Source organism: Hibiscus syriacus, unplaced genomic scaffold, assembly GCF_006381635.1.
Source record: "Hibiscus syriacus cultivar Baekdansim isolate YM2019G1 unplaced genomic scaffold, ASM638163v2 tig00111392_pilon, whole genome shotgun sequence".
Lineage (NCBI taxonomy): Eukaryota > Viridiplantae > Streptophyta > Magnoliopsida > Malvales > Malvaceae > Hibiscus > Hibiscus syriacus.
In genome coordinates, this window is record NW_024063078.1 from 2,075,013 (window position 1) to 2,100,856 (window position 25,844).

The 25,844-nt window shown below is 35.3% G+C and overlaps 1 protein-coding gene, 1 long non-coding RNA gene and 3 pseudogenes across 4 annotated transcripts; 2 read left to right on the top strand and 3 right to left on the bottom strand.

Annotated features, from left to right (window-relative positions):
• Positions 1-1,574: 1,574 nt before the first annotated feature.
• LOC120160616 lies at positions 1,575-4,797 on the bottom strand (annotated as a pseudogene).
• Positions 4,798-5,502: 705 nt separating this feature from the next.
• LOC120160281 lies at positions 5,503-8,198 on the bottom strand (annotated as a pseudogene).
• Positions 8,199-10,567: 2,369 nt separating this feature from the next.
• LOC120160286 (beta-glucuronosyltransferase GlcAT14B-like) lies at positions 10,568-12,463 on the top strand. The gene is made up of 4 exons (XM_039170700.1): positions 10,568-11,132; positions 11,214-11,289; positions 11,374-11,489; positions 11,963-12,463. Exons 1-4 carry the CDS (start codon positions 10,568-10,570, stop codon positions 12,460-12,462), a joined length of 1,257 nt encoding a protein of 418 aa, XP_039026631.1. The 3' UTR covers position 12,463.
• A 621-nt stretch (positions 12,464-13,084) lies between these two features.
• Positions 13,085-25,423, bottom strand: LOC120160617 (annotated as a pseudogene).
• LOC120160136 lies at positions 21,551-22,310 on the top strand. Of its 3 annotated transcripts, none has more exons than XR_005519412.1 (3): positions 21,551-21,635; positions 21,743-21,959; positions 22,193-22,310. It is a non-coding gene; the product is annotated as an uncharacterized LOC120160136 (long non-coding RNA). The 3 variants fall into 3 exon arrangements; XR_005519413.1 differs by having other exon boundaries at positions 22,240-22,256; XR_005519414.1 differs by lacking the exon at positions 22,193-22,310 and adding an exon at positions 22,043-22,063.
• Positions 25,424-25,844: the final 421 nt, after the last annotated feature.

Genomic DNA, 25,844 nt, shown 5'->3' on the forward strand with positions numbered 1-25,844 from the left:
AAATATATCATTTCAAAACAACTATCAGAAGCCTAAACTTTAAACTTGATGTTAATAAATTAAATCGGTTTAATGAATCAAATTCCATTTTTTTCATTTAGGGGGAATCGATACCCCCAGGGGGAATCTGTTCCCGGGGAATCGATACTCCCCAGGGGGGAATCTGTTCTCCCTGCACATACTGGAATTTTCGTCCAAGAGGGGGAATCGATTCCCTTCATAGGGTATCGATTCCCTCTACCCAGAAATTGTATTTTAACCCCGAAAATCATCAATTCTTCACTTAATTCTTCTATTTTAAACCCCTATCATGTCATTAAACTCAACTACCACTACTTAAACCAACTTATATCCATGAAAATCATCTATAACTTCAAAATCCTATCCTTCATATGTAATTCAAGAATCATACTCAAATTTCAATATGTTCTAAATACAATTCTAACACTTCTATCTTCTTATTATCATAGATGACAAGTCAAATTCAACTTAAAATTCAACTTATCAACTCTATTCTATGATTTCATATAAAAACTCGTTTTCTTAAATCTCTTATAACTTCTTCAGCTTTTGATTATAAGACAACTTAAGCTTTCCTTAAGCTTAGTTATCATCTAATGATCAAAACCTAACCTTCAATTTAACAAATAACCAACAAATAGAAAACTCACCTTATGCTCTGCACGTTGGAGAAGAAGAAGATAAGAAGAAGAAGAGTTTTTTAAATACTCTCCCCCAACATTTATCTCTTCATAAAGAGATAACAAAATATCTTTCATATTAAATGACCATTTTGTCCTTTAATTCCTTTGATAATTACTAATTATTTTCAGGAAATATTTCCGAACAAATCATTACACTATTCAAATATCTTACTTTAATCAACACATTCTGAAGTTTTACAATTTAGTCATTAACCCGTATTTTGGTATGTTACATTACCTATACTAGATTACACGTATTGTGTTATTTCATGCAAAAATCAAAATTTATCGAGTTATAAAATAATTTACAATAAAATATTTAAATATTTTAACGTAAAAAGTTTTTTTCACAAAAAAATAAATAAAAAAGTTGATGCTTTTATATAAATATCACCCTAATAAAATTTAATTACATATTTGACACCAGTTTAAAAATATTTATAATATTAGCACCTGATTTTTACACGTGGCTAAAAAGCGCATCTCTGAAAACACGTTTTATTTCCACATAAGTAAACCCCAATAAAGCACATCTATAGGGACACGCATGTGTGTCATCTTAGCCTAAAGAGTACTATTTCGGGAAATATTAGTCGATTGGTGTTAGATAAAAAATATTAGAGTAAAAAAAGGTGTCTTATGCCAAATCGTCGCCCCACCTTCCCCTTTGGGTAAAAAGAAGTGAATTGTTAAACAGATGAGCAAAAGGATAATGATGACTGATGAGAGAGAATGGCATTGGTGATTTCACCAATCTCAAAAACTAATTTTTTTTTTGAATAATCAAGCATCACAATCCATCTAATAACAAGAATATATTCAAATTTAAGTCATATATATATATATATAATAAAATTAATGAACACTTCCTAAAAAAATGTGGGTTCTTTATTATGATGCCAATGAGAAACAATAGTGTGTAATGTTTTGTTCATGAGAGTGTTCGAGCAACATTTTTGAATTCGTTTAAGCAAGAATGAAGAATCTTCTGGCGTTTTTGAAGAGTTTTGTCTTTCCTTTTGCAGCACATCAATGGCATCCGGAGCTATGAACATATCCATGAACTTCTCATCATTCACTGCAAACAGGTCCAATCCAATTGCCACCACAAGCCTGTCCCGACTACATATCCGTATCCGACATTCACATTTAAGTCCAAGCTAATCACATATACGAATAATTATGAAGGCAGAGACTGAAGAACTTAGAAACTTACCATGGGATCAAAAATCCAGAGTTCAGGGTTGATGTCACTCAGCGGTCGACGAGAACTTCACGTATATGTGCAAAATGTTGTGCTGCCGATGAGCAGATTTCAGAGTAACTTGGACCTGTTTTGGAACCATTGTCACCATTACCAAATAAAAGACTACCACCGTTGTGAACTTTAGCCAATTGATCATTATTTCTGTTGCCAGTCATTCTTGCTATACGTTTTCTCGGTCCGACATCGATGCAATTACCGAGCTCATTCTTGACTCTAGCATATACCACCTCACAAGTCTGGTCAGGAGATGGGGTGCAGTCATTTTGTTTTCTTGGAGAGCTTGTCTAGCTTCTTTACCTTTTCCTGGAGTGGTCTGCTGTGCATTCTTTTCGGGAGGTATGTTCTCCTGATAGTTCATCGTCTCATCACGTGTTACTTGGCCAGCTTCAGACAGCTCAAGGAAAAATGAAGTGGATGAAGCTTGGCTATACATGTGGTATGAGCTCGTACTTGACCCGAAGAATCCTTGAAAATCGTTCTCGTAACAGACATGAGAATATGGATTTGTGACTGAAAGAAGATGGTGCCTAACTAGTTGCTTTCATTGTTTAGCCAAATCCTTCATAAAGCGATCGTATGCATGCCTTAAAGCTGCATGAAACCCGACATGCTCATCCCAGTTTCCAGTATTCTTCTCATCTGTGCAAATTAATAGAAATAAATAGCCAAATGATGGCTAAAGGGTTCAGTCAATAAGGGGAAATGGCTTCTTACATTCTGATTCACGGCAGCGGTTCCTCTCTAGAGCAATGTCAAAAAGATTGACTAGAACAAAGGAAAGCCAATCACAAGCAGTATCAAGGAGAGGGGCGAGCCATGACCGTGCTGCAGTGCGTGTTATTTCTGCAGCAGCCTCTGTTACTCCTCTACCCCCACCCCGGCCAGCATTTGCAAGTAAGATAATTGCAACCTGTTCCAGGAAAATATATCTATTTACTTATGCTCGACATGATATTCTTGGGGAAAATTTCAAGTTTGAAATATCTACCTTCTCTCTTGATACTGAGGGACATTCAAGGGAATATGCGGCACAGCGGAATTCGTGCATTACCCTTTTTAAAGCAGCTCCACCATAAAGACGAAGAACAGCATTAGCAGGTATTATATCAATAGAAACACCTGGCCAACTCCCTAAACCACTCTCAGATCTTTCCTCCTCGGTTGTTTTCCCCCATTGCTCCGGGGAATGATCTGCTGCTCCATCAATTAAAACCCCCTTAAGCAATGAAAAGGCATGGTTAGTTTCAAGTAATTAAACCACAAGTTACAACATAGAGGCCTCATATCAAGCAACAAGCAAGGCTTATTCTTTCAGTCTCCATTATATATATAAACAGTTAGACACCTAATATGGTCAGGACCCTGAGCTCAATGTTATATCTCATAGATGATAAAGCCAACATAGTAAGCTAGAAATCTGAACCTTGAGTCTATTATCAAACTTGGAGACCACAATTATTGTCCTTCTAAAGGTTGGATCGATTTCACGAATTGAATCTAACCACAATGAAGAGCACCACTCGACGCTACTCTGCTGAAGGAACAACAGAATAAGATGAGGAGGATTAGCTAGTGACTTCACCATGGAAAGAATTTCCTCTGGTGCGTTCTCTGGTTCTCCCTTCTTTGCCTGCAGATAAATTTCCAACCATATATTTTGATTCATAAGTAAATCATCATATTACAAGATTTCAACTAATCTACTCGGACTTTTTTTCTCCTCAAATAAAGTAACAACATACCTTAAGAACAAATCCTGGGGTATCAATGATGGTGAGGTTTGGACAATGTGCAAATTCAGCTCTCATTACAATTGGCTTAGGAGAAACTGAAGTTTTAGTTTATTTTTAAAAAAAAAGTGCCTCAGTTCTTGATTTTATGATATCTGCAATTGCTGATGCTGAAACAACCGACTTCCATATTCTTCAGAATCTTCTTCCTGTGTTCAGTTGCCAATTTTAAGTATCAATGATAAAGGTAAAAAAGGATAACAAGGGAAACATAGCAGGATGTAGAAATGGAGCATTTACTACACCCAGATTTAAAAAAAAAAATCTTATGTTAGATTCTAAGTTTTTCTTTTAAGGAGACTGAACTTATAAAATTACATGGACGAAAACAAATTATCAATTAAAAATATAAAAAATAAACTAATTTGAATTTTTCGACTGCCCCACTTTGGTCCATCCCCGTCCAAAACCTAATAAATCCTTGGAAAATTGCTACATTATTGATATCTACGCTGCTTGATAATAAAAAGTGTTTTAAAATTCAACTCTTTTACACTAATTTCTAACAAATTATTCTGTCCAAATTCTATTATAAAGAAAAGCACTGCATTTTCAATTAAGTTCTTCAAAATTCCGGGTATTCCTTTTGATTAAACAATTTTGTAGTTCTTCTATATATAATTAAATAAACACAAATAAAAGCTTGGTTTAACTAATAATAACATGAAACACAAAAAAAATCCCTTAAACCCGTTAAAAAGAAACCAATACAAATTCACAGTAAATAAATTAAGAAGAGCAAAAACCACCTGGAAGCGACAACGAGGCTCAAGAGCAGAAGGGTCATGAACCATCTGCAAAATGAAAGGCCGGCGAGTGCTCATCTCCACTTCACGAACATTGAAACGAAACCCCAGCAAAGCTTCTAGGAGAGAGATTTTCCCATCCGATTGGCCACCGCTGCGGCTTGGAGGCGGTTGTATGCCTCGAAACGGGACAGAGAAGAGGGGGAGGAATCATCACGTGGATGGAGATGATGAGAGTGAAATATTTTGGACTTGTCCGCCGGGGTTTTTGTAGGAGTCGGCGTCGCCATCGCCGTGGAAGAGAGAAAGGACGAAGGTGAGGCTAATTGGAGTTTTAAATTTAAATTCTCGAGGGAAATAAATACGTCGAATGATTGTGGCTGCCGGCGAGAAGTGGATGGGCTTGAGCTGGGATTGGTTTGGTTTGGTACCAATTGGATCCATTTTGTTTTTCGAATTATGAAATGATTATCCAGCTCAGTTGGTAGAGTGCAAGGTTCTTAATCTTGAGGTTGTGGGATCGAATTCTACGGAAAATATTTCATAATTTGGAGATCTCTCACGGAAGTTATTCACAACCTGACGTTGTGGACAGTCTACTATCCTACCTCTCTCTTACCCCATTACATATGCATCTAATTTTTTGTTTTTCTAATTAGACCTATAAAATAAGTGATATTGATTTCCGTCAATTTAATTCAACACGATCATATATTTTTCAATCCCATCATCGATAGATCCAAAAATACGTCTCTTATAATAAGATGGAAATTTTTTATCTTAATCAATCATATCTTATTATATAATTCTTATCATGTTCAGATATAATATTTGTAATTTTTTTTGGTTAAAAACAACATTTAATTATGTCAAGACACAATATTCTTAATTAAAATACAATTTAATTTCTTTGTATAATGCATCATACTTGTTGAGTAATTGCTACTTTATCTCAAATATGGAAATGCTATAAGAACATCAACTTGTCTATATAGAACACAACCAATTAAACGAGAATTACTAAGTTTTGATCTCAGTAAGCATTCAAACTGAACTACCAGCAACATAATGAGTTTTTTTTAGTGCAACCTTCATGGATGCAAAGAACATAACTAACTATTACCTCTATGTACCTAGCTACTAGCATTTCGATCAACCAAAACTTGCAGTTTCATTCAAGTTAACTTCTTCAGACAAGATAATAGTAAACCGATACTAGAAGTATCAGCACCGCCATCGCAGCCGGAGCGGACCATGTCCAGTAGTTGGTCTACTTCTTACGTCTCAGGATGGCTCTAGGAAGCGCCTTGAGTCCTTTAGTTCGATTTCTGTACCGAATATTATTCTCCTTTTGCACCTTATCATTTGCTGAAACAGGAGCAGGAACAGGTACATCAGAATTAACATCAGCCTTATCTGATTCTGAAGCCCCGGCCACGGGTTCGGTTGGTTCTTCGGGATCGGTAGCAGTTTTAGATGCTGCTGACTTCTTCCTTGCTTTCTTTTCACGGTCCTGAAAGAAAATAACATCACGAGATTTAAGTTTTAATCCACACTACTTATCAGAAGCGAAACAAGAAAAAGAAGCAAATAATTTCCTTGAGCTTCTTTTCAGCTTCCTTTTGAGCTCTTATAGCTGCTTTGGCAGCTGCCTTTTCAGCCATCTTCTTCTTCCTTTCTAAAGCATGCTTTGCTTTTGCAATTTCCTCTTCTCTCTTCTTCTCTTTCAGTTTTGCAGCACCGACTTCGTTGTTTTCAGAAGTGTCCTTTTCTGATTTGCCTGATCCGGAGATCTCCTTCTCTGCCACAGCATTCTCCGGAGAGGATTTCGACTTCATTACTTTGGTGTCAGCATGTTTTGTGGACCTTTTTTTAGTACCTGGTTGAGGAGAGGATTTGGCTTCTTCCTTAGGTTGTCTCGAACTCAATTTCGAAATTGTTTCAGTTTCCGAAGTTGCCAGTACCTCTGGTGTAACCAGTGGTTTCTCGTCAGGATTCCTTATCTGACCATCCCGGCTCAATTGCCGACTATCCAGGGATGACAGAATTCGTTTCTCATAATCATCCCTGAAGGCCTTGTTCCCGTTCCAGAGAGCCATAAACTTCTCAATCTGAAACCAGTATAGAAGATACGAAGGACATGAGTCTCGACATACCTCGACAGCTGCAAGCTCCTCAAGTGCCTTTATATCTTTCTTGGCAGCTACGATTTTGGCCTAAGAGTGATTGGCTCTGGAAATAGTAGGCATTCTGAAAATTCGAAAGATCGATCGGAATTAAAACGAGTCCCTAGTAATAGCTCAGATAATGAAGCTCAAAAGTTGACTATAATGCTTGTCAATCCTCCATGTAGTGACAGTAGCTCTTCAAGTATAAATGAATGTTTCAGATATGGTCATGTGTGAGTATGAAACAGAAGTTCTAAAGTTTCAAGCAACAAGATGATGCACTTCTTCATCGCGTTGTTTCCTCAGTTCCTGAATGGCTTCGTAAGCTTTGTCCCTCTTCTCGGTCACATCTTTCAGCTCCTCCTGTAAAAAGTCGATTCTCTTCTCGATTGTATTCAATTTATCTTTAATTAGTTTCTTCTTGGACTGGACAGCATGCTGCTCTTTCCTTACTCCATTCAAATCAACACCCATAAGCTACAATAAAACAAATAATAGCAAGTTGAAGGTCTTATTAATACAGGATGAAAGCGGGAAAGCAAACTTCAAAAGGCGAAAAACGGAAGTTTCTTACTTTAACCTGATCTTGAATGGCTTCTTTCTGACCCATTGAATCCTGAATCTTTGCTCTTATTGCCTCATTAGTGATAACCGTTTCCCTGGTTCCCTCTATTCGTTTGATTTCTCTAAGTAGTTGTTTCTCCTCGGCCAACGGGATGCTTTCGTGCTGAATGTGATATTGCAAGCAATGAATCTGTAGTTCATCGATTCCATTAAGTGGGTAAAAGGAAAAGGATTGATCGTGGCATAAAACAATCAACAAGTTCTTGAAACAGTTCAGAGTAACATACGACAGCATTGAGCTCTTCCTCGGATGAGCATAGACCACCGAAAGCATAGTTATTAGTGCGAAGCTTGCCTAAAGCCTGCTGCAGTGACTCTATTTCCTTCTTTTTCTCACCTAAAATCTCCTTGAATTGGTCAAAATCAACATTCAAGGCTCTAACTTGAGCAAGCAACTCTGCTCGATCCGACTACACCGACATAAAGATAATGCATCAATCTGGTTGCTACATGCTCACGGACTTAAATTTCGAACATTTATTGCTAAAAGCACACCGGATCAATTCAACACAAGTCACTCACCCTCTTAGCTTTCAGTTCCTCAGTAATCTTGAACCTGGCTCTATTCCACTTTTGCAGCTCTTTATCAGCCTGATCAATTTTGGCTTTTATTTCCGGATCGTCATAAAGGCGACACCTGACAAAATAGATCGAGTGGATCTGTTTAGCTGCAGGCCACTCGTCGACAGCATCCGTCGGAACATCGGGATTGGATGCATTGTTCCCGTCTCCCTTATCCGGTTCCCTGGAACTGGAAACAACTTCCATGGTCTCTTTATGAACAGGATCATTGTCCAGTTTCACATTTTCCTTGTCAAGCAAAAATGATTTGTCTACTTCAGCTACTTGTGCCATGTTTGATCCCACAATCTCTACACCCATTAATCACAGAAATTGATAAAACCTAATAAAATCCGAAAGCAAAAAACAAAAATTACAATACCACAATGTATAACGAAAATTTATATATATGATTGATCTAATACAATAGAAAAATACAAAGACATAATCCAGATAAAAAAAAGGACAATGAAAACATGCTATAAGACAAGATCAAATCAATAACTATCAATAAAATTAACATGCAAAATGATATGAAATTTATATAAAAAAAACATAACATTGAACTGTCAATGTGAACGAAAAAATCAACAGATGAAATGAGGAACAAAAACCCAGATAGAAAAACATAATAAATGAAAGGAAAAAATCAAATGATTACCTTTTAGAGAGATTATCAAGAAAGGAAAAAAAAAACCCTTGTGCGGAAAAGAATTTTAAGTTTGTTTGATAAAGAAAGATGTTAAGATCTCAGTCTCTCTGTTTTGGTATTCTATTCTTATTTACCAGAGAGAAGCACACGAAAGCAGCAGATAAAGCTTTATATCAATGCATGTCTTAGAAGAGAGATTGAAGGGGGAAAGGATTTTTAAGTGAAACAAATTATTATTTTTCTCTTTAATTAGTTCTAAAAAAAACAGTGGACTAATGTTTTTCATGTCAAAGTTGGCAGTTCCAAAGGATTGTCTTGTTTTACTGCTTAGATATTAATCAAGCGATATCTGTGATAAAATAATAATTATTTTTGAAGGTGTCCAATTCGAGCACAATAAATATTAAAATAATTGAAATTTATATAATTTTAAAACTTAAATAATATTATAATTTAAAATATACATTAATATTAATTTTTGTAATATATATAATTTAAAGTTCAATTAATAACTGAAAGTGATTGATTTCGTACGCCTTTTGTCACCTTATCCGTTAGTGGAATGTTTGTTCTTGTTTATTTTAACATGTTTTTCTATTTCATCAATCTTAACTCTAACGGTAGTCAGTGTCGTCGATGATTACGAGAGCCCAGGTTTGACGCTGCAATAATACAAAAGTACCCCTATCCCCTTCAAAAGTGGTCAAGTTTGTTTGTTTGTTTCTGATCACTTCTAAATCTGACATTTATTATTTATGGAATTATTTCATTATTAAAAATTTAGGGTTATTTTGTATAATTCTTGAATTCTTCAAATATGTATTTGGCTTTTAATATTTATTTTAAAAAATATTTTTGTTAATAAGAAATAGTGATTAAATTATAGTGGATGTAAATAAATAAAAATAATGACAACTTTACTGATTTGAGTTGCATGCATTCCCACTAATCAATTAATATTTTGCGGTCACTATTCAATTAAATCAAAGTCAAGTAAAAAAAAATCGAGAATCGATAAGTCATATTTTTTTTAACTCATACTTTACTTAAATTTATTTGAATAGAATTGTTCGAGTTTTTATTTAAATTTAATTATAAATAATTATAACATTGTGTTACTAATTGATTCTAATTAAAATAATTTTCTATAACTATATACAATATACATATATATTTCTTTATGATTTTTCTCATGCGATATAAATATATCGTGCAAAGATAGAAACTCGACTCAAACTTGAAAACTAAATCACTAATTACTAAAATTTTAGAATTGTTCGATTCACTCAAATTTTATTTGAATTTTTTTAATTGAGTCGAGTAGAATTTATAAAATTACTAGAGTACATTAACATGTGCTATGTAAGTGTAACAATAAAAATCTCAACAACTGTTAAACTTAGTTGAGTTAAAACTTATTTAAATATGTTTTATTTTTAATTTAAAAGTCTAGGTTGGATCTGGGTAATTTATAGTTCCTAAGTTTAGATGCAACTTAGATGTAAGAGTGAAATCAGTTTTATTTATTAAATATATTTCATTTCATTTTTGAAAATATTTTCTCCATGTTATTTTCTCTCTACATTCACAAAATCTATTTTTAGAATATGTTTCCATTAATAGATTTATGATTATATGTTTTTGTTGCTTTTGTCAAAAGATTTGATCTTTTCTGATTTTCTCCTATACTTAACTAATTGTTTATTTCTTTTTCTCAAGGATTCTTTAACAAATTGTTTATTTTTGTCCTTTTCATCATACCATTTTCACTTTTCTGTATGTTTTACATTCTGGGAAATGGAACCAGCAAAAAACAAGAATAAATCAATGTTGTTTACTTTAACAGCTACGAGATTATATCTTTGGAATTAATAGAAAATTAAAGGGTGTTCTGTTTTTTCTTCCATTTAATTTTCTGAATTAAAATCCAATTGTAACTGAATCAAGATATTGAGAACTTGTTTTTGTTTTAGTCCCCCCACCCCCTATTTTCTTTAGTTGGTGATTGCAGATCAGTGTTTACTGGAAGGATCCTATGATAATTAAGCTTTGGCAATGATGTTTGTGATCATGGAGAAGAAGTGGATATTCCCATTTGTGATATCTTCCCTCGTATGCATCTTCTTCCTCGTCTCGTCCTTCAACATGGGACTCGTTTCATCAGTTTATAACATCAATTCAATCTTCTCCATCTTCACAATGAATCAAAGAAAGCCGGGGTACGTCGAGTCGAAGGTCGAGCTCAATCCGCGGCCGCCACCGTCCGGTCCGCCCATACCTCGATTCGCTTATTTGATTTCGGGATCAAAGGGTGATCACGAAAAGCTATGGAGGACTCTCCATGCATTGTATCATCCAAGGAATCAATATGTGGTTCATTTGGACCTTGAGTCACCTGCAGAGGAAAGGCTGACTTTGAATTCATGGATTCGGAACCAGACGGTATTCTCCAAAATTGGGAATGTTTTTATGGTCACCAAGGCTAATATGGTTACTTATAGAGGTCCAACAATGGTGGCCAATACCCTCCATGCTGCTGCCATTCTTCTCAAGAGGGATAAAGATTGGGATTGGTTTATAAATCTCAGTGCATCAGATTATCCTCTTGTGACTCAAGATGGTTAGCCCTCGTATCATATGCCCTATTTCAGTCATTCACTTGTTTACAAACTGCTGTGTTGATCGATTTCTGGATTTGCAGATCTTCTTTATGCGTTTTCGCCTTTAAACCGGAACCTTAATTTCATTGAACACACGAGCGAGCTTGATTGGAAACGGTAAGTTCATCTCCCTCTTTACCTCGTCACTGAAAACGGTCGTAAATGTTGAATGTTGACATGTTTTGCCTGTGGTTGTTTCAGGGAAAAGAGAGCAATGCCTTTGATTATAGATCCGGGACTCTATATGTCGACCAAGTCGGAAGTATATTGGGCTACGCAGAGAAGAAAACTGCCTACAGCATTTAAATTATATACTGGTTAGCCTTCTGTCATTGACTTGATATTCTTCAATTTGTAAGTTTAATATTTAAGAATGTATATAATGTATGAATATATATTTATATATAGCTATATGCATTTGTTTAGTGATTTGATGTACATATGGATGGACTGCATATTACATGCCTGCAAAGAAATAGTTCATATTAGCATATTGCAGCCTTTCTCATATGTTACATCTGCTTTTCGATAGAAAAGTGAATCTTTTGAAGCTATGGGGTGTCAGAATTTATGATAATGTTTATACACAGACATATATATATGCATTTGCTTAGTGATGTGATGCAGATATGGATAACTGCATTTTACCTTTTCTGCGGATAAATAGTTCATATTGGCATATTGCAGCTCTTCTAATATGTTAGGAACTGAAACTTGGAAGCCTAGTTTCCATTTTCATGGAGGGGGTGAATTTGTTTTGCTTTTACAACATCCTTGTCAATGGTTGCAGGTTCAGCATGGACAATTATGTCACGTCCCTTCATCGAGTACATTATCATGGGATGGGATAATCTACCCAGAATTCTTCTCATGTACTACACAAACTTCATCTCTTCCCCTGAAGGCTACTTTCAGACAGCCGTGTGCAATAATCCGGAATTCGCCAAGACTGTCGTCAATCATGATATGCACTATATTAAATGGGACAATCCTCCTAAACAGCACCCGCATGTACTTTCCCTTAATGATTTAGGCAGGATGATCCGAAGTAACGCCGCATTCGCTCGCAAGTTCAAACAAAACGATCGCGTACTGAATAAGATCGATGTCGATTTGCTTGGCCGTGTTAACGTGAGTTTCACTCCCGGTGGTTGGTGCTCCGGGAAACCAAAGTGCTCGGAAGTTGGGGACATTGACAAGCTCAAGCCAACTCTTGGAGCTCGAAGGCTTCGTCGTCTCTTAGATAGATTAGCTATGAAAGCTTATCTTGGTCAAGATCAATGTAGATAGTTTAACATGATTGGGATGTTCAATGAGGCAAGACAAAGCTGTGAAAAATGGAGAATTTTAATAATGTAATTGCTCCATGGCTGTGAAAAATGGTACTCAATTTGAACCCCCATGCCCCCAAAAAGAAATTATACTTTCATATCTCAAAACTGTTATTCTCATTGTATTTTCCTTCCATTGAGCAATAATATAATTAGCTTGATATATTGTTGTTCTCAAACATGGAAAACTCTTGATGTTCAAGTTTCTTCTGATTCAGATTTCCTACTGGATAGCTGTTTACATCATTTAAATCAAAGTTTACCAAAATGAAAATACCTTATTATTCATATACATACATGCATGCATATAAATGTGTGTGTGTGTGTGTATAAGAGTTGCAGGGAAGGAGCAAGGTAACTTGATAAACAAGCTAGATTATGCTTGTTTCATTACATTAAATAATCTAAAGATCACTGCATTTAACCTTTGGCAGATCTACAGGAATGGGTTATATATCTTAGCAAATTACAGAGTGGTAAAGAAATGCACATGTTTCATCACAGAGAAAGATCTCTCAATCAGCTATAAGCTAAACTACATATGCCTCACTAGCAGTCTTCCTATATGAACTGAGCTATACAAGAAAGAAAAGAAGACTTCGGTTCATATTTCAGAAGAGAATTGGCAGCCAAATTATTTGCTGCCATCATCTTGACAATGTTCATCCTGATTTGATGTTCACAAAGTTTAGCTCAACGACTGGAAACAAATAATGAATTGGTTGATATTTGGTTGCCTTCTAACGGAACCTTTTTCATCTTTGCCTTATCCAGGCGTGCTCGTCGAACAACTTCTTGAATTTGACAATCATGATCCTTGAGCATCTGATCCATGTTGCCTGATGGAACTAATAATGGACCAGAATAGTGTATTTTGTGACCTTTTGAACCATAACCAATCTGGAAACAAATCATTGAGATGAATGCATTAGATACTTGAAATGAATACAAGTTACACAAACCAACTGAAAACCATACTTGACCCTCAAAAAAATCAATGACAAGGCTCGTTTTTACACAGTTTTGACCATGAGAACCAATCATCATAGCAAAAAGCAGGTTCACTACTTACCACAACTGGATCTTTGATGTTACTTCTTCCATCTTCTTTCTGGTGCATATTATGTTTAGGATCCTGTTGGAAGGCTTCTGATGCCTCCTTGAAGGAACCAGGAGATCTTGCAAATACTTTTGGAGCTTCTGGTTGCGAAGAACCAGTTCTCTCTCTGCGATCTTCAGATACAAGATCACTTCTTGCTGCCACTAAACCTGGCATCATTGACAAGTCAGCCGGAGTAGAAAGTTCTGGAGCGCATCATCGACATTTTTTCCAGACTTTGCTCATGCAGCTCGGTGAGCCAGTGGTCCCGAATGGGAGGCTCTCTTGTGATGATTCCCCTGTGCATCTGCATTTGATTCTACTGCTTGTGATGGTTGAGGTGGATCTATAGGAAAGCCTGAGGCAACTTCTTCAGGATGAGGGTTAAACTTCTCACTCCGACTCTTAGAATTGGGTTGACCTTTTCTTTTCTGGAATGTCAAAGTAATATTTTTAGAGATGAAATGGCATGTATTGACCAAACATGTTTTTTGCTATATTAAATTATTTACGTAGAAATCTTTGATGCATACACTACTTAAGAATGGCCATCACCAAACATGTTAGAGCAAAAAGAGATGAAATGGCAAGTATTAACCAAATCATAAGTTACCTGCATTGACAAGACTAGTTCAGCATTGGCATCAGGCGCTGGCATGGCTCGAGACTCTCTTGTTGCTCTCCTGTCAAGGTCGGGTCTCTGACCCTTAGTTCCTGCTGCTCCTTGTCTGACAATAGAAAAAGTAGGTTTTTATCAGTTTAGCACCTATTCCAAGCACTAAAGATATCAGACCATTAAGACAGATGTGGCAGAACATGGAAAGAAGATACAAGTAGCTCATCCTGTAAAAACAAAAATCAAGTATTTGCTTGCTGGAATAATATGCAATAACAAGTTTTTTGGATGATACTTTTGAAGCACTCAATTTTTTCTGGAAATAACATCCACATAAGTATGTAAATGTTCAAAGAAATTTTACTTCGGAAGCATGGCATCCATATTGCACAAGCATCTAAAAAATTTATAAAAATAAAAAGGTCAAGTTCTTATTGTAATTATAGAATATTCACCTTCTCGCTTCCTCATCCCTCATTTTTGCATCAAACTCTTTGCTAGGAGGATACTTGGGCAAGCTTGAAGGACCACAGGGAAGCGGATTTGTGGAAAAGAACTGAAAAACCACAAGTAAAAACAAGTCGAGGAAATTGGATGCTGTGTGTGTATATATATATATATATAGGACAAAAAGAAGCATGTACGAACTTCACAAATTTGCGTGCACAATCGACAGTACTATTCTAAAGAATGCTCTCCAGATTAAACTTTCTGAAGTCACAGTGACGTAAACGATATGGTAACAAAGTGCTGTTCTTCTATCTCAAGACAACAGGGTATTGAACACAAGCCAGTTGATGACATAATCAAGAGTTTTGGCATTCAAAGTCCATATATGAACTCAGGCATAAGTTCTTTCAATGGCCTCATGCGGGAAGACTCATGTTAGTACATGACAATTAACCATGACAAAATGCTTGGCATACTGCAAGCAAGCATCATTATGATTTATCCTGAACGAGTGAAATGCAGCAGAAAAAGTTGTTTCGATGAAGGGAAGAGAAGAGAAGAAATCGAGGAAGCTAGGGATTAAAAAATTAGGGCATGAAGATAAAGGAATTGGGGAAAATCAAAACAGTGATGTTTTGAGTAAAACAAATGGATTGGGGCAGCAGGTACAAGCCCAGATGAAGATAAACCTTAACCCAGTGGAGAATTACTCTAATGAGGATTAAATCAACAACGGAAGAAGGGTTAGCTGGCGGATTAAAGAGTTGTTGAGGGAAGGACAATTCTGTTAGACACGTGTCCAAAAATAATAATATTCTGTGTCCAAGTATGCTATATAAGCAAAGCTGATGTAAAGAGAAGTTTCTAAGTAATTTGATGAATGAATTTCTTCTGAATTCTCAATTCTATTTCCAATTCTATTTCCAATTTCTTAATCCCTTTCTTCAATCTTCTTGTTCACTACCCTAAATCGTGACAATTGGTAATCAGAGCAGGTCTTTTTGATCCAAAAAATACTCTTCTTTTTCTTCTTCTTTTCAAGCTGGGAAAACAAAAGAAACTGCAGAAGATGTCCGACCCTGCACCATTGGAATCTCAGGAACAAATTGTTTTTCAGTCGCAGGAAAAAATTCCCAAGTGGTGGAAGGCACAAAAAGCACGATGGGAGGAACGGTTTGCTGATATGGAAGCTCGTTCTGATGAGACTAGAGAGTATCTTCTACGTCTCATCCAACTAGTCAAATGTGCTGAGGAAGTAGATCAAGCATCCCCTCTGCACATTCAACAACCTACAGATAAGAACACTGCTAAAATGGCAGGTAATATTCCTTTACAAGTGGTTGTCATTACTGATAAGGAGAAATATTCTTTTAACCCAAATGAACCTGACATTTTGGCTTCTAAGCCTGCTTTGTGTCAGGCCACTGATTCTACTACTGAAAACAATCCAAAGTTTAAGATCGGGAGTTCTCCTAATATGTTGGGGGAAACTTCTAATGTGGCTAATGCGGGAGTTTATGTTCCTCGGCCTAGGATTGAACTTCAGTTTTTTGATGGGACTAATCCTCGTAGTTGGGTTAAAAAGTGCTAGAAATACTTTTCGAATTTCTCGATTCCAGAACATCAGCAGCAGGAAGTTGCTACTATGTACTTGTCTGGCAGGGCAGAAACATGGTTTGATGGTTATGTGATGCAGAAACATAGGGTTACTTGGCATGAATTCGTGAGCGATTTGTGTCACAGATTTTCTGATGCTGATGATTTAGTTGATGTGGTTGAGGAATTTAATAAATTGGCACAAAGATCTTCAGTGGAAGAATATCAGACAAAATTTGAGGAATTGCAGCCTTTTATGTTACAACTACATCTAGAATTGGAAGAAGGGTATTTTGTTTCAAGTTTCATCAGTGGACTTAAAGCAGAATTGAAGCACAAGGTTAAAGTGCATGAGCCTCGTTCTGTTGCTGAAGCATGTCAAAAAGCAAAATTGTATGAACTGTCTTTAGAAGTTGAAGGGTTAAAACCCAAGATTCCATTTGGCCATGATCATGATCATGCAATTCAATTAAAACAGGGAGCTGAACCAATTAATTTGCGGCCCTATAGATTTCCCCATCACCAAAGAACAGAAGTGGAAAAGCGGATTATTGAAATGTTGGCACCCTCCATAATCCAGACTGCTAAAAGCCCTTTTGCATCTCTTTGTTTATTGGTTAAAAAGAAAGATGGCAGCTGGAGGTTATGTGTTGACTATAGGCAGTTGAATGGTATGACTGTGAAGAATAAATTTCCCATTTTCGTTGTAGAGGACTTGCTGGATGAACTTTCTGGTGCTAATTTTTTTTCAAAAATTGATTTGAGATCAGGATACTGGCAGATTCGAATTAAGCAAGAGGATATTCAGAAAACAGTTTTTCGAACCCACCATGATCACTTTGAATTCAAAGTGATGCCATTTGGTCTCACAAATGCACCAGCCACAATTCAATCTCTTATGAATGAACTGTTTGGCCCCTATCGGAGAAGATTTGTCTTAGTCTTTTTTGATGATATATTAATTTATAGTAGGTATTGGCAGACACGCTTACAGCATTTGGAGTTGGTTTTGAATCTGTTAAGGAACAATCAGCTATTTGCCAGGAAGACTAAGTGTTTTCCTTGCCAGGAAAGAGTAGGATATTTGGGTCACATTATTTCTGCCCAAGGAGTAGCTACTACAATTATTCCATTTTGGGTTCAGGAGGTTGAAAACAGTTACAAGAATGATGAGTGCGTTAAAGAAAGGATAACTAAAGTATCCTTACATGACAATGACTCTGGCAAATGGACATATACTCAAGGAGTTTTGAGGTACAAGAAGAGGGTGTATATTGGCACAAATAGGGATTTACGTCAACAATTGATTACCTTGCTTCATTACTCTCCTGTTGGAGGGCATTCAGGATTACAGGCCACTTATTATCGAATTAAACAATATTTTTATTGGCAAGGGATGAAATCAGCCATTAAGGTCTACATTCAGCATTGTGATACTTGCCAGAGAACCAAGATAGAACATGTTCCAAAGTCGGGTTTGTTACAACCAATTCCAATACCACAACAAGCTTGGGATGTTATTTGTAAGGAATTTTTGGAAGGTTTGCCATTATCATCCAGGTTTAATCGTATTCTTGTTACTATTGACAAGTACACTAAGTATGTACACTTCCTTCCCTTGGCTCATCCTTATACAGCTAAAGATGTTGCTAAAGTTTATTTGGAGCAGGTTTTTAAGCTTCAAGGTACACCAAAGAGGGCCATTTCAGACATAGATAAAGTTTTTACTAGTCTTTTCTGGAATGAATTTATGAAACATTTGGGTACTGAAAATTTATACAGCACAGTTTATCATCCCGAAACAGATGGACAAACTGAGAGATTGAATCAATGTCTTGAACAATACTTAAGGAGTTTTTGCTTCCTTAAGCTTACTACCTGGTTGAAATGGTTGTCCCAAGCTGAATGGCGGTACAACACCGATTTTCACACAGTGCTGGGAACAACACCATTTGAGGCTTTATATGGTTATAAACCCCAAATTTTAACATGGAAAGGGGAATCAGGCAAACATATTATCTACTCGACAACACATACAAACACTACTTCAAGATCAATTACAAAAGGCACAGGCTCGAATGAAATTGTATGCTGACAAAAAACGTTCAGAGAGGGAATTTCAGGTTGGTGAAAAAGTTTACCTTAAACTTCAACCTTATGTCCAAACTTCGATTGCTCTTTGCAAAAACCTCAAATTGGTTGCACGTTATTATAGACCTTACAAGATAGTCAAACGAATTGGTTTAGTGGCCTATGAATTGCATTTACCAGATTCATTCCGAATTCATCCAGTTTTTCATGATAGTTTGTTAAAGAAGAAATTGGGAGACAAGGTACTGACCTCATTTGACTCTCCAGAAATGGAACCAGATGGAACCTTAAAGATCTATCCAGAGAAGGTTCTTAATAAACGAATGATCAAACTCAAAAATCAAGCAGTCACTCAACTCTTGATTCAATGGGCAAAATATGGGGCCTGAAAATGCAACTTGGGAGGATTTTTCGGTTCTGCAGTCCCAATTTCCTCAGTTTGATCCTTGGGGACAAGGAAATTTTGAAGCCGGGGGAATTGTCACGATGAAGGGAAGAGAAGAAATCGAGGAAGCTAGGGATTAAAAAATTAGGGCATGAAGAGAAAGGAATTGGGGAAAATCAAAACAGTTACGTTTTGAGTAAAACAAATTGATTGGGGCAGCAGGTACAAGCCCAGATGAAGATAGACCTTAACCTAGTGGAAAATTACTCTAATGAGGATTAAATCAATAACGGAAGGAGGGTTAGCTGGCGGATTAAAGAGTTGTTGAGGGAAGGACAATTCTGTTAGACACGTGTCCAAAAATAATAATATTCTGTGTCCAAGTATGCTATATAAACAAAGCTGATGTAAAGAGAAGTTTCTAAGTAATTTGATGAATGAATTTCTTCTGAATTCTCAATTCTATTTCCAATTTCTTAATCCCTTTCTTCAATCTTCTTGTTCACTACCCTAAATCGTGACAAAAGTTTTGGCCCAATTGTCAAACTAATAATATGAGTTAGTCTTTAGATATTAGAATGTGGCTGAGCCTCAAAAAAACGTGTTTCCTACTTTTAGCAACAGTGAAAATTTTCTTAAAATAGAAAATAGAGATTGAAAAGGGAAATGAGCTAAATATATGTGTTGATATCATGTCATCTTGCTAAAAGAATCAAGTCATTTGGCAACAAAAAAAAAATCCTTCATTATCAACATTCACCCTGTGGTACCATCCCCCTGAAAGAGAGAGGAAGATGCTGCAGACATGCATGGATATAGTTGCCTGAAATATAATAAAACATAATTTCTCAAAAACATACCTTGCTCTTGAGAGCAGAAGCTGCAGATCCGCGATCAGCAGGGTCAATGGAAAGTAAGGTTTCCATGAGTGCTAATGCCGGTGCAGGAAATTCCTTAAGAGTCTGTTTGGATCAAGGAATTTAGTATTCCCAGCAGGCATATTTGTTTACTGATGAAGGATACCCATGTTTGGTTGATGTATGATTCCTAAGTGAGGGAATTTATATTACCAACAGTAATTTTTGGGTTTTATTACTGGGAATGTTATTCCATTATATCATCATGTGGTCATAATTGCTTAGCTATTTAATCACATCATCACTTTCATTCCTTATTAGAATTTGACATTTGTGTTTCAATTTCCCTCCTTTGACCTAATTTTAGGTGGACTTTTGGAGTTCAGTTGGTCAAAAAATTTAATTAGAATAAAAAATTTATTTTCATGTTAGTAAATTATCGATTGATATAATAGGATAAGATGTTAAATATTTTAAGTACAAAATATAAATTAGATTGAAAATTTTAGTTAAAATGTCACAGCCATAATAAAATTTTATATATTTAATATAATTAATCAATCAATAAATCAAATAAAAATATCATTTTCATATGATGCTGATCGGATCAATTTAGGTTGGATCAATGCAAAGCCACAGCGGTTTCTTTTCGCCCCATTAGATGCAATCAAGGGCGTATCCAAGCCTACCTAGGCGATGGCCCATCCCATGTCAAAGTTTAATACTTATTTAGTCACCTAATTTTATTTAATTTTTATTTTGATTATCTAACTATATTTATTTTAAATTACACTTAGTATTACGTTTTAGTTCTATTTTGATCCTCGTCTTTAAACTTAGTGGTAATGTTGATATGTTTTTTCTACTTTTTTCACCCTGCTTTTCCTCCATTGTTGAGCCTAGAACAATGTGTGCTGATTTCTCGCCATTTATTGTTAAATTCGAGCATATATTGTTGGGCTTCGTTGTCTTTTCTTGAAGTGCATGTTCTTGACATGGGTGCAGGATAATGATATACGCCACTCACACACCCTAATCTGCAGAGTCTTCTAAAAAATTAGGTAGACAAATCGCGTTATGAAGTTAAAGAAAGTGATGGTTCCTCAATAGTCGTAGATGCTTTCAATAAATAAAAAATGGATACTTGATATTTCTACAAGGAAAGGATCGCTCTTGTTAGGGTTTTCCTCTTTCTTTGTTAAAATCGTTTTGAAGAGAGGATTTGAGAGATTTTTGTGTAATATTGTTATGTTTTTATCAATGACTCTAAATCCCTTGTTCCTTCTAATGTAATTGTAATTTGAAGGAATTAATAGAACTAATTTTATTACATTTTTGTTGACATTTTGGTTGTTGGATTGAATTTAAAATGACCCATAAGTCTATTCTTGAAGATGAACTGATTTGATTAATTTCTCATTATTTTTTTTTGAGCTGAAAATGATCCATTAGTCTATTCTGAAGATTTTTTAGGTTAAGGGATGATCAGTTTGTCATTCAATCATAAAAAAAGCTTGCTTTTGTCCTTGAAAGTGCTGAAAAGCTATTTTTTTCTTTCTTTTTACAATTCAATGTCTATATGTAGATTGATGGAATGGAAGCACTTTCAAATATTGATTTTCAATGATGTCTATTGTTTCTAGGTTTTTTGGTTTGAAATCTTTTTTCTAGCTTATTATCGAGTTAAAACTCGAGTCTGATGAGGATTTAGAGGTAGCTGTTCTAAATATTGGTTGCATCTGTGAAAGCTTGTTGTTGTTCTTCCATATTCTCTAAGTTCTGAATGGTAATTGTTGTCTCGTTTATGGATACCTTACATTCACCAATGGTGTTATTGAGACAATGCTCCTTTGATACTCAATAAATGGAGTTTTTCACTCGTTCGTAATTATGAATTCTATTTGATAATTCATGTCTTCAATTTTTTTGCTTTATTTTCAAGTTTTGATGTGTAAATCATATGAAGTGGCTTCAATCTGATCTTGATCCTTTTCATTTCAGGGAACATCTTTGCTTTCGGGCTTTTCGTATCGCCCTTGTATGTTCTATTTTCCAAGTTTTAAGAATTTATCATTGAAATGAATAGATTGGCATATCTTATCCTCTAATTAGTTATGGCTATTGTCTTTTGTTTTAACTTTTCAGACCCACGTTTAAAAGAATTATCAGAAACCAGTCTACCGAGAACTTCTCGGGATTGCCTTATATATATGCTCTCTTGAACTGCTTGATCTGTACGTGGTATGGCACGCCCTTGATATCTTATGACAATGTGCTGGTTATGACGGTTAATTCGATCGGTGCAGTTTTTCAAATGACCTACATTATCATCTTCATTGTGCATGCTGATAGAGAGAAAAAGGTTATCTTTAGATGCATTTGTTTTTACATACCATTTGTTTCTTAAGTGCACTCTGTAATCTGTATTGTTCTCATGTTGCCTAGACTCTCGTGCTCTCGTATGATATAGGAGCCTCCTCTCGTACCATCGGTCTAGGTGTTGAATATTAAGTACTTTAAGAAAAACGGGAAGTCCGGGTACCATAGTGTTGTTTTCCACTGTCAGTCATATTCTTTGTGTTGATGGCAAATTAGGATGATTGGGTTGCTACTAGCAGTTTTTGGCTTTATCGCAATCATAGTTGCTGGAAGCTTGCAGATAGCCGACCGAGGAATGCGATGGATCTTTGTTGGGTTATTAAGTTGTGCTTCTCTCGTATCAATTTTGCTTCCCCGTTGTTTATAATCGTAAGTTGGTTGATCAAATGCGCTTGTAGTTTTCTTTTCTCTTATACTTTGATTGATTTTGAAAATTTTTAAATTTTTAATGACATGATCTTTGTTCCCAAAATTTAGTAATTCGAACAAAGAGTGTTGAATTCATGCCATTCTATCTCTCCCTCTCAACATTCTTGCTGAGCACCTTGTTCTTCCTATATGGCATCTTTAACTTCGATGCCTTTATTTACGTGAGTTGCCTCTAACATCGATGACAGCTTCTTGTTTTCAATTTGATAGTTGTCAATCTTATATGTTAACATCACCTCTTTGTTCTTCAGGTTCCAAATGGAATCGGAACTGTGTTGGGGATTCTACACTCGTGTTGTACTTCTACTATAAAACAAAGTCCTTCGAATGATCCCAAGAACCACTCATGGTGTCACACGTGACTCTTGCTTTTTTCTTTGAATAGGTAATTACTTCTATATTCTGTTTCTATGCTTCGATATTTTCTGATGGTATGCTGGTGGAAAGTTTTTTTATGTTGAGGTGTATAGTGACAAGAATCTTGATGTATGGTCTCGTTTGTTGTATTTTCCTGAGCGTGTTCCATTTCTTTGTCTGAACAAATTTGTTTGTCAACACTCTGAGTTAATAAGGGGAAGTGTCTAGGCTTTGCATACATGAGCGAAGCATAACCCGATTTCTGCTTGAGACCGATTCAATTACATATGGCTACTATTTTTGCATCCTACCACATTTGAACACAATTTGTGCTCACTTGAATGCATAAAGGAACCGAGGTTGATTTCCTGCCATGTCTGTTTTCACTTGTTTAACCTCAAAGCATCACCAATTTTTGGATACGGATGTTCGAGTATGTTCCGAAAGCAAATACATAAAGGAAATTAAGGGTCGGAATAATATAGGTTCCAGACTTGTAGAAAGTTGAATTAAGAAGGATTCTCATCAGTTCTGCAGAAATGAAAGCTAGTACTTGTTAGATTTCAGCTTAGATTAGATAACTTGAATTAGCTTCAATATCCTTTGCCCAAGTTACTCAGTTTCGACTGTTAATCATGCTAGTTTATATCATACTGGTATCGATGCTATCGACTGTTAAATCAATTTTAACTACATATTTCAAATTCGGTTTAAGATTATATCAATCATGATTAAAACGATGTTCATATTTTGAAAAGGCAAAGGATTCAATTACATTATGGGAAAAATTTTCTTTGTAACATCTCGTAGAGTACGAAAAATGAAGGAGGCCACTCAGTGTTGTTCTCACCACTGCACTGAATTTCACCTGCAATAATATAAGCTATGGGTGTATTTAATTCGATTTGATTTTTAATAAAAGATTAATCTAGCAACACATATTTTTTAAAATCGAAACTGAAATCGAATCAAATGGCATAAAAATCATAGTTTTTGATTTAATTTGGTTCAAATTTATGATTTTCTATTGTTCACTATTTTTTAGATTCAACAAACAAACCTTAAAGCTTAAACAGAGTGCAAATATTACAGCTTTAAGTTCATAAAGAAAAAAATATTAATCTTTAAGGTTTTATTTATTAAGTTCATCTTATAAACAATGTTATGTTAGTAGAGAATTGGGTGTAATCGAGCTGAGTTAAATTCGAACTTGATATATATAAATCTAATCTAAAATCAAGGTAATACATGTTTAAAGGTTCTCAACCAATATATGTTGTTGCTCATACCTTTACATATATAATATTCTAATCCGAAATCTCAAAATATCAACAAACCACTAAGTCTTTAAAAGAGCTTCTCCGTTATAAATTTCATTCGAGACATTGCAGTAAAATACAATATGATTTTAGCTATGGAAGTTGAAGAACATAAAATCGCCTCTTGATCGCCTGATCGGAACTTCTCTTGATAAATCATCAGGCAACTGCCTTCTTTCACCGTACAAAACAGCTCACTAAACCACAACTTACATTTCCCCCCATAAGTATCGGCCGTTGCCAAACCGACAACACTGAGTTATGACTCTGCCACTGCATATTCTTTCAATCCTAGCAAGAGCGGGTGCCTCTCCCCACATTTTAGCTCTGCTCACACCATTTCACATCCATGAGTCTGTGACTGTGTCTTGGTCCACCATTGGCAACCACAAGCCTTCCATTTGAAACCATGGCGGGGCAAAGACCAACAATGGTGGATGCAGCACAATGAAGATAATTGCTTCTTCAGTTTGAGTTTGGTAACACGGGTTGTAGTTCTTATCGAAAGACATTCTCGAGGCCGATTTTTCAACCATGCTAAGACTAAACAGAAACCCCTATTGCCAAAATCAAGTCAAAACCAAGCGAGGACTACGTCTCATGATAATATGTACTGCATTGTCCCTACATTCCGGTGAGCCGTGACGACGACTGATGCAGCACCAACTGCACAAAACTGGGTTTGCACGTGCAAGAGCTTTACATCAACATGTAGTATTTGCTCGGTCTTGGATTTAGTTTGGAACCTATATTATTGTATATATATATATATAAGATAAATAAATTATTGTATAGAAAATATAATAAACATTATATCTTAGATAACAAAAATAATTTACATCTTTTTATTATTATAAATATCTATGAAGAATTTCACAATGTAAACATTTATTTCCATGATGTAAAATTTTAATATATTTTTACATAAATTATGTAAAATTTAATATTAATTAAAATTAAAATAATGATATATTTAAATACTCAAGTAATATTATCAACAAATAGAATTTTTATATAAATAATTTTTATTTAAAGATTTAGAATTTAACTTGCTAAAAAATATAGAACAAGGACAATTTGGTAAAATATACATTCCAGTAATCTTTTATTCCATCAACCAAACACTGTAATCTTACATTCCTGCCAAACCAACCAAACACAGTAATGTAACATTCCCAGTAATCCTATTCCTTAATTATCTTTTATTCCCACTAGTAATCTTACATTCCGTGAACCAATCACACCCTAAATGTTTCAGCAACACAGCGTCTATAAGGCTGTTGAGGCTTAAAAATTGTAGCATGAGGCAACTTTGATTTCCCCAATAGTCTTCAGAAGGTGAGATACATTACAATCTAATTTGACTTGTATCAATACTAATCTCCATTCTTGGGTCCCACTTTTCCAAATCAATTTCCCATTATATCATCATGTGGTCAATAATTGCTTAGCTATTTAATCACATCATCACACTTTCATTCCTTATTAGAATTTGACATTTGTGTTTCAATTTCCCTCCTTTTGACCTAATTTTAGGTGGACTTTTGGAGTTCAGTTGGTCAACAAAAATTTAATTAGAATAAAAAATTTATTTTCATGTATAGTAAATTATCGATTGATATAATAGGATAAGATGTTAAATATTTTAAGTACAAAATATAAATTAGATTGAAAATTTTAGTTAAAAATGTCACAGCCATAATAAAATTTTTATAATATTTAATATAAATTAATCAATCAATAAATCAAATAAAAATATCATT